Genomic DNA, 8,494 nt, shown 5'->3' with positions numbered 1-8,494 from the left:
CCCAGCGTTGGGTCGGTCCATATTTGACCCAGCGCTGGGTTACGTATTGGGTTATTTTTAACCCAGCAGTTTTTACTGTGTATGGTAAACTTATTGTCAGTAAATCGGTTTTCATAGAGTTAAGAATAAATTCTATATTTTATGTAATTTGCTTGTGCAGGTGAGCTTTGTAATAGAAAAAAAGACAGTGGCTGGTGAAATGTTTGAGTAGCTGGTAAAAAAAAAATCTACCAGCCACTGTGGTGGAGAAAATGTTTAATTTCCACCCCTGAATGGGTTCCTTCCTCTTCAGAGAAACAGATGGGACCAGAACAGATTAAAAAAGAAGAGGAAGAACCAGAACCTACACTGGTTCTAAATAAATTGTAGCTAAATAAATTACATGTTCCCAGTCTTTTGAATACTTTCATCTGGCTCATCATATAAGATCTGCAGCACCAGATAGCTATGTCAGTTGCCTCGACGCCAGGTAATTTCTCAAGATTATATGACAAGTCTTTTTTACCGAGACAATATGGGTCATATATTTTTTTCGAGTTACCTTGACTGTGCCAGCCCATTGAGGGCATTAGCATACTTGCTGTGATCCATTTTCTTCTGTCTTGAACCAGAGAAATCCACTTCCTGACCCCCATCTGAATTTTGCTGGGCATCCGGGTCACGTGTCTGCAACCCAGCAATTGTTGTTGTGTTTCTTCCTATTGACCAGTGAAAGTCAATAAAAGGTGTTGCATGTCTTTTGTGGTAAGTATTTACTTACTGGAGGGTTTTTTGTTTGAGCTGGAGAGCTACAGCTAGCTCCTCACTTCAGCCTGTACCATTCAGTCCTGTTGTTGCTCCTCCTACACAATGGACTGAACCATTGTTCTAAAAGTGTGGTGGGGCGGAGGGCTAAAATTTATTCTAATTTTTTTATTAATAAGATGAATGGCACATTTATGAAAATTAATTAACCTTTATTTATTGTTTTTAATAATCGGAGTGTATCTGAAAAAATGGTGTGAGTTTATGGGATAGGAGTTCTTAAGTTTCTTATTTCTTCCTCCTCCTTTTCGAACATGTTAAGGTCAGTGTAGTGCAAAAACATGTCTTTTGCATTCCTTGTTCATCCTTGTGATTTTTATATTTCTGTAATGTTAGAAATGAAATGAAATGAAAACTTCTTCGATAATTCTATAATTCCCCTCGAGCCTCCCGGGATTTCTACCCATGATCTCTATTCATCTGAAGCTAAAAGTGCTACATCTTCATTTTAATTAATTGTTAAAGGTAAAAATAAATAAAATCACTCTAAAGGACTGGTAAAAACATTAATTTAGTATTATCCCTTCAGTTCAGGACCCAGATCAGTTCTTTAGGAACACTGGCAAACTGTTTTAAAGTAGAAATATGCAAATAGTTTTCTACACATCCACATTTCTGAAATGTTTTATGAAATATATCTCAATCATCGCAGATTTGTTGTGTGGGACATGTCCCAATTAAATGGATTAGGTGTCTCCAACAGTGATGACAGGAAATTATTCTTTGTATCTCCCAAAGATCCACTTTTCATGAATGCTATGGAGACCTGATGATGCCAAGATTCTCCATTTTGCTGAAGTTCTTTTACACTGTGTGGTGTTGAGAGAAACTCGTCCAGCATCATCTTTCACACATTCAGTTGTTTCCCTATGTGCACAGTTTGATCAGTAATGAATGGGTTTTAATTTTAGGCCATTTTTGCTATATTTTCTTGGGTCCACCTTATTTTAACATCAACATATCTACCTTGTCGAGTTCTTCAATGTATGAACACCCAAAAACTCAACTTTTAAATGGAAAAGAAAGTCTGCATTGAACTGTACTTCTACATTACGTACAGTTAATACTGAATGTATTTGAAATCTTTTGAACACTTTTGCGACAGCTGCTTTTCACGTAAACCCTACAAACTAATTTTATATTAACCACATGATGCTTACAGTCCAGAATCTCCAGGGAAAACCAGGCTGATCCATGAGATAGTCATCAATTAAATTGTATTAATGATGTCATCCTTTGTTTCCACAGACCTCCAACAGCCAAGTGTTTCCAATGAGGAGGAACCTCTTGCCATCCTACAAGTCTGTAGCCTGGCAAGTAGGTCCAGTCAGGACCAGAAAGAAGCAGAACATCAGTGGACTGAAGAGGAACAGATGGAACCAGAACCTAAATGGATTAAAAAAGAAGAGGAGGAACCAGAACCTACACTGTTCAAACATGAGGAAATAGAATATCCACTAACATATGTAAGAAAAGAGGAGCTAGATTCTTCAGTGCTTCAACATGAACAGCAGCCACCAGAACATTTACCAACTGGACAGGACCAGAAGGACCTCTGCAGCAGTCAGGAGGGAGAGCAGCTTGTCCAGAAGCAGTTTGTTGCTTTGATTGAGACTTCTACTCTTCAGGGAGATATGAGTGAAGAAAAGACAAGAACAGAGCAGCTTTCCCTTCATATCTGTCCAGTGGTTGAGAGCAAAGATCAGGAAGGAAGCAGCTCCTCCGAGTCAGAGAGTCAGTCTGATACTGGCACAAAGAAAAGACCTTTCAAATGTGACATTTGTGGGAGATGTTACACACAACGGTGGAAGTTGAAAAACCATTACAAAACCCACACTGGTGAGAGACCTTTTTCATGTGAAACATGTGGAAAAAGTTTCTGTCGAATTAGTGATTTGAAAGTCCACAAGAAAATTCATACAGGCGAGAGGCCTTTTTCATGCGAATTATGCAGAAAAACTTTCTCACGAAATAGAGATTTAAATGACCATAAGCGAATTCATACAGGGGAGAGACCTTTTTCATGCGAATCATGCAAAAAAAGGTTCACACGAATTAGTGATTTAAAAGTCCACAAGAGAATTCATACAGGTGAGAGACCTTTTTCGTGTGAATCATGCGGAAAATGTTTCTCACGAAATAGAGATTTAAATGACCATAAGAGAACTCATACAGGTGAGAAACCTTTTTCATGTCAGTCATGCGAAAAGAGTTTCCGTCGTATTAGTCACTTAAATGTCCACAAGAGAATTCATACAGGTGAGAGACCTTTTTCATGCGAATCGTGCGGAAAACGTTTCTCCCGAATTAGTAGTTTAAAAGTCCACAAGAGAATCCATACAGGTGAGAGACCTTTTTCATGCGAATCATGTGGAAAAAGTTTCTCTCAAGTTAGTAATTTAGATGTCCACAAGAGAAGTCATACAAGTGAGAGGCTTTTTTTATGACAATCTTGTGAAAAAAGCTTCTCCTGAGGGGATAGTTTGAGGAGTCACCTGAAAACTGGTCAAAATGGCCTCTACAGGGTCAGAGGCCATTTTGAAGCCAAACTTGTGAAAAAGGTTTCTGTGAAATTCATCATTTAGATGTACTCAGGAGAACCCTCATGGGTGATATGTGTTTTTCACATGAAACATTTTTTTTTGGGGGGGGAGTGTCTTTCATGATGGTAAACTGAATTTCCATATGAAACAATGCATTACAAGTACATAAGAATGATGGAGTTGGAATTGCCTAGTCCAATCCAGTTCCTCAGCATTTAATGTCCTGCAGGTTTTATATTCATCCATATTCCTGGGGGCACTGGCAGGAATTTTGGGCCCCATGCAGAGATTTTGCTAGACTTATTTGTTGTGTCATTTCAACCAACATTAAAAAAAAAATTGGTCCTGTACTACTTTTACCTGTGAAATTTTGATCATATTATCATCGGCTATTTAGCTGCATTTTTATGCAGTTTAGTTAATATTCACCTAGTTGAACCGTAAATTCAGATCCCATCACACATAAAGCAGATGAATGCATCAAACTTTTTCACCGTAGCGATACAAACCACTGACTGAGACCCCAATAACTTATAACAAATAAAATTAAATCACTCCACTTAAATTAGCAGCTCTTCCCCCGCTGGGGTCTGAACGCATAGTGCCTCGCAAATTCCTCTTGATCGCATCTGCAGAGAAATGCGATAGTTCATCGGTCAGTTGGATCCGTCTGATCCAAACCAATCATTTGAACTCTGCAAGTTTTTTTTACTCTGTGCAATCCAGACGTGCGCTTTAATGAGGATCTCTTTGCGTGGTTTTACTTCCCTGAAACGGACAAATTGTTACGTCTGCTGCGCTCATCCTGAGCGCCGCTCTCCTGGTCGCGAGAGGGTACCGTCTTCCAGCTCCATTTGTTAAAACCGCAGGGTGAGTTAAGTTTAATTCTTCGCAGTGGTGGAGCTGCGTCCGCATTGGTTGTGCAGCGCACTGCACATGTTAAGGTCTAATTAACTTCTGCATCTTTATTTCCTCAAGATAAACTCTGCGGGCTCCTCTGTTTAGACCAGGGGTCACCAACTCCAGTCCTCCAGGCCTACCATCCTGCAACTTTTAGATTCCCCTCTGCTCCAAAATGTCTGAATTCCCTCACCAGCATTCATTCCTCTCTGCAATAGGCTGGAAACGAGCAGTTTATTTGATCCAGGTGTGTTTGAGCAGACGCATCTAAATGTTACAGGATGGTGGCCCTTGAGGACTGGAGTTGGTGACCCCTGGTCTAGACTATAAATGGATTAGCTCAGTGCTGCATTCTCTTTAGTTTTCTCTGTTCTGTACTGGAGACTTCAACCAAAGGTTTGGAATGCGCTTCTTAACCAGACGCCCAAGCGCACGGTCCATAACCCTTCAACACGCTGTCAGCTCCCGGTCAGAAAGGCGCTTTCCCCCCACCCCCAACATTATCTTACTGGTACTCTTCCATGAAAGTGCTGAGACTCTTTTTGCAAGTAGTAAACATAAATCCACAGCAGTAATTATTTTTCTTGACATATAACGTCCATCAGGATACAAACCTAGAATGAACAATTTGGGATCGAAAGTTAGTTTTATATCTAATATAGCCTTTCGAGCTTGTTTAATCTCCCTCCAGAATTTTTGAACTTTCTTGCATTTCCAGACACAATGGAAGAACGTTCCCTTCTCTTCTCCACATCTAATACACAGGTCAGGGATGGCACCATTATACTTATTAAGCTTTTCTGATGTCACATATGTTCTAATTAGCCAATTATATTGCAGTACTTTGAGGCGGGTGTTGGTAGTTTGTGCTTGTGCTTTAGCACACACCTTCTCCCAGTCCTCTGAAGGTAAGTTCTCCTGTAAATCCTCCCTCCAGGCATTGAGCTTCCATAAAGACGACTCAGAGGATCCCTCCACTAACATGCTATATAGTTTAGAGATAATTCCTTTTCCAAAGCAATCATTCTTCATTTCGATTTCTAAAGTGGACAGCGGGGGGATGGACTCACACTGATTTTGAGATGAATAAAATTTCTCACCTGTAAATATTTAAAATGTTTACTTGGAATATCGTACCTGTCCTTCAACTCTATAAATGACACCATACACTCATCCTCTGATTCCACAAGATCTCCTATTGTCTTTAAACCTTTTTCAGCCCATTTCCTAAAACCAGAATCTGCCCTACCTGGAGGGAAAAACTGGTTACCCCATGTCGGACTGAAGCGTGACAGAGAGGAGGTATCGCCTAAATACTTCTTAACCTGATACCAAACCAAGATCATATTTCTAACTGAGGGAGTTTTTGTCTTTTTTGTTTTAGCATTCTGATTTTTGCTGAGTAAATATAGTGGAGTAGAGGGAGAGGTACAGAACAATTTTCGATATTCACCCAAGGCAAAATAGATTTATCTGTAAAATAATACATCATAGTCCTCAACTGAGCTGTCCAATAGTACCAAAGTGGATTGGGGCACCTGAGGCCACCTCTATCATATGGTAGGTACAAAAGTGATAAATGTAACCTTGGTCTTCTATTATTCCACAGAAAGCGTAGTTCCATCTGTCTACAGAGGCAGTAATTGAGTCTATCATGGGGTTATAGTTAACTGCAACAATGTCATTAAATTGTCATTATTTACAAAATCATGCAAAGTTGGCACTTTTAATGGACTTTTAATGCAACTTTTGGAGCAACTTTGCATTAAAAGTGTCATTATTTACCGAATGACGCTTCATGACAACTGTCATAAACATTCATAAAGACTTCATGTTTATGACGGTGTCATGGCAGTCTTGTGCACACCCCTTCAAATAAAGCGTTACCAAAATTTCTTATAAAATTCTGTCGGCAGCCCATCTGGGCCTGGGGCTTTACTTGTTTTCAAATGATCTATTGTTATAGATATTTCTTCTTTAGTTGTAGCTGCCCTGAGATCTGTACTCATTAATTCTGAGATATTGGTAATTTGGAGGGTATCTAAGAAAACATTTTGCTCTTGTTCCTTACGCATTATGTCTGAGCTGTATAGACAGACGCATTTAGTTCAGAAAGACGCATTTAGTTCAGAGTCCATGAGATGATATTCAGAAAGGATTTTTTTATTGATTGATTTTAGTTGCCTCTCTGAAGAACTCTTTGCGTAAAGTCTATAATGTCCACCCATGTGCACCAGTCAGGGGTGTTAATTATAATCTGTCAAATGACAGACGAACTTCAAAATATTCTGGTTGTTTTAAAAAATAACTGGTCAAATACAGAAAATATTCCGTTAACGTGACCTCTGACCCCATGACAAAAGATAAAATTGGTTGCCCCCTGCGCAGTTGTTTTTATTTTTGAGTCTGTCTGACCCATTAAAACTGTAACTGTAAATCCTTGCAACAGCCTTGTTTTCTTTGGTCCAATACTGATACCATCACAATATTTACTGCAACAGTCTGCATACAGTTTGCAATACTCTACTTGAAGCAAGATTAAAAGCAGGAAAAGTAGTATGTAGGAGTTAGGACTGCTGCTGACTCGTCTGTTTAGAGTGGTAAAAGGTACAGGGACAAGTTAAATATAGGACTACTTTGGTACATATTGCCCTCTGATTAAATGCTGGTGTACTTGAGGCAAAGAGCAGTCTGTAGCTAAGGTACCTAAGCTAAATGGTTCATAGTCACACACAACAATCTATCCACCTCTCTTGAAGAAAAGCTGGATTACAAATAGACACCCTTTCTCAGGGTTTCCCCCAGAAAACCCTCTGAGCCTGGTGGTCGGAGCACCGAGGTGGTCCACCGGCGGTCCATTGTGTTTTTGTATTAAAACTGTTACACTTACAGGAAATATAAAAATATTACTGACAATGTTACTGGAAGACATTGCCAACAATACTTAAACGCACAACTACAGTCCTAAAGTGAAAAAGACGCCTATTAATGCTCTTAATAGAGACTAGAGAAACTCCAATGGAAATGAGATGAATAAAATTATCTCTATATTTAATGGAAATCAAAGGTAGAAAAGAAGAAAACGAAACTTTAAAATTGTACAAATCTGTTGGGAATATTAGAAATTCCAGATTAATGGATTCAATTGGATTGTAAAATTGGCTAAAATGTATGGATTAGAGAACAAGGAAGTCTGATCATTGTTGTTCCTCCTTGGCTATTTCCTGAGGTAAATGTAGACATGAGACTTCTTAAAATAAAAAAATATTGGAATTTAAATGAAGTAGGGATAAAGACAGACATATATCCAAGAAACACATTCTGATTACCTTAAATATATTCAGATGGTTCTAGGAATATAAAAGGATGTGTGGGAATAGGAACATGTATACCACATTTTAAAAAATATTTTTCCAAACGATTATCAGACTAATTATCTGTTTTCACAGTGGAAATGGTGGCAGTTATACTAAACTTCCAGTAGATTGAGGAGGTTCAACCAGATAGGGTGGTGGTATGCATGGATACCAAAGCAGTAATGGAAAGTAATCAGGGAAAACAAAATAATAGAAAACATTTAGTATTAGAATTTTAGCACAGTTTATTTAGGGTTGGCACTGATTCTTGGTTCTGTTGGGTACCAGCACACAAAGGTGTAAAAGGCAATGAAAAGGCAGACAATTTAGCAAAGAGGGCTTTTTAGGGTAATAACGGTTACAATTCCTTTTGGAAAAGAGGAAGGGAAATAAATTAAGAGTAAAAACAATAGAAATTTGGCAAAAAAGATGGTATGGCAAAAAGAAAGGAAGGACTTTATATAAAATTGAAAAGTAATATTGCGAGAAACAGAAGCAAAGACATAATGAGATTAAGAGTCGGTCACACCTGTCTAAATTGCATTTTATGTCTAATAGTTAGGAAAAATAATGATGAAAGTGAAGGGTGGAGAAAGAAAATGTAGAACATGCATTGATGAATTGTAAAACATGAGCCTGAAAGAGAGATTGAGAAGAATGGTTAGGAGGACAGAAATGGAGTCTTAAAGAAATATTGGGAAATGAAGGAAACAGTGGATATTTACAGATTAAGGAAAGTATTATTTATTTATCTTCAAAATAGAAAATGTAAAAAATGTAATTTAATGGACTTAATGTTGCTACACACTCATGTACAGTAGGTGGCGGCATAGCTTAAAGTTGCTTTCGATCCGCCATATTAGAGGAGGAGCAGAAGAAGAAGAAGAAGAA

General features: G+C 38.4%; 1 protein-coding gene across 2 annotated transcripts in view; it reads left to right on the top strand.

Moving 5' to 3' along the window:
- The window catches only part of LOC106940160 (zinc finger protein 813-like), a 21,577-nt gene extending 17,233 nt beyond the window's left edge, over positions 1-4,344 (top strand). The window contains exons 3-4 of one of the 2 annotated variants that reach the window (XM_015022818.1): positions 2,126-2,895; positions 3,064-4,344. In XM_015022818.1, the coding sequence (XP_014878304.1) occupies positions 2,126-2,895; positions 3,064-3,251 (958 nt within the window). In that variant the 3' untranslated portion in view covers positions 3,252-4,344. Of the gene's footprint in view, positions 1-2,052; positions 2,896-3,063 lie in introns of both variants that reach the window. The other variant, XM_015022817.1, reaches the window with a different exon arrangement.
- The last annotated feature ends 4,150 nt before the right edge of the window (positions 4,345-8,494 follow it).

This window comes from Poecilia latipinna, unplaced genomic scaffold (genome assembly GCF_001443285.1).
Source record: "Poecilia latipinna isolate Pla-1442-1.1 unplaced genomic scaffold, P_latipinna-1.0 Scaffold3110, whole genome shotgun sequence".
Classification (NCBI taxonomy): domain Eukaryota; kingdom Metazoa; phylum Chordata; class Actinopteri; order Cyprinodontiformes; family Poeciliidae; genus Poecilia; species Poecilia latipinna.
The sequence above is the reverse complement of the archived record's forward strand: the minus strand, read 5'-3'. Positions and strand labels throughout refer to the sequence as shown.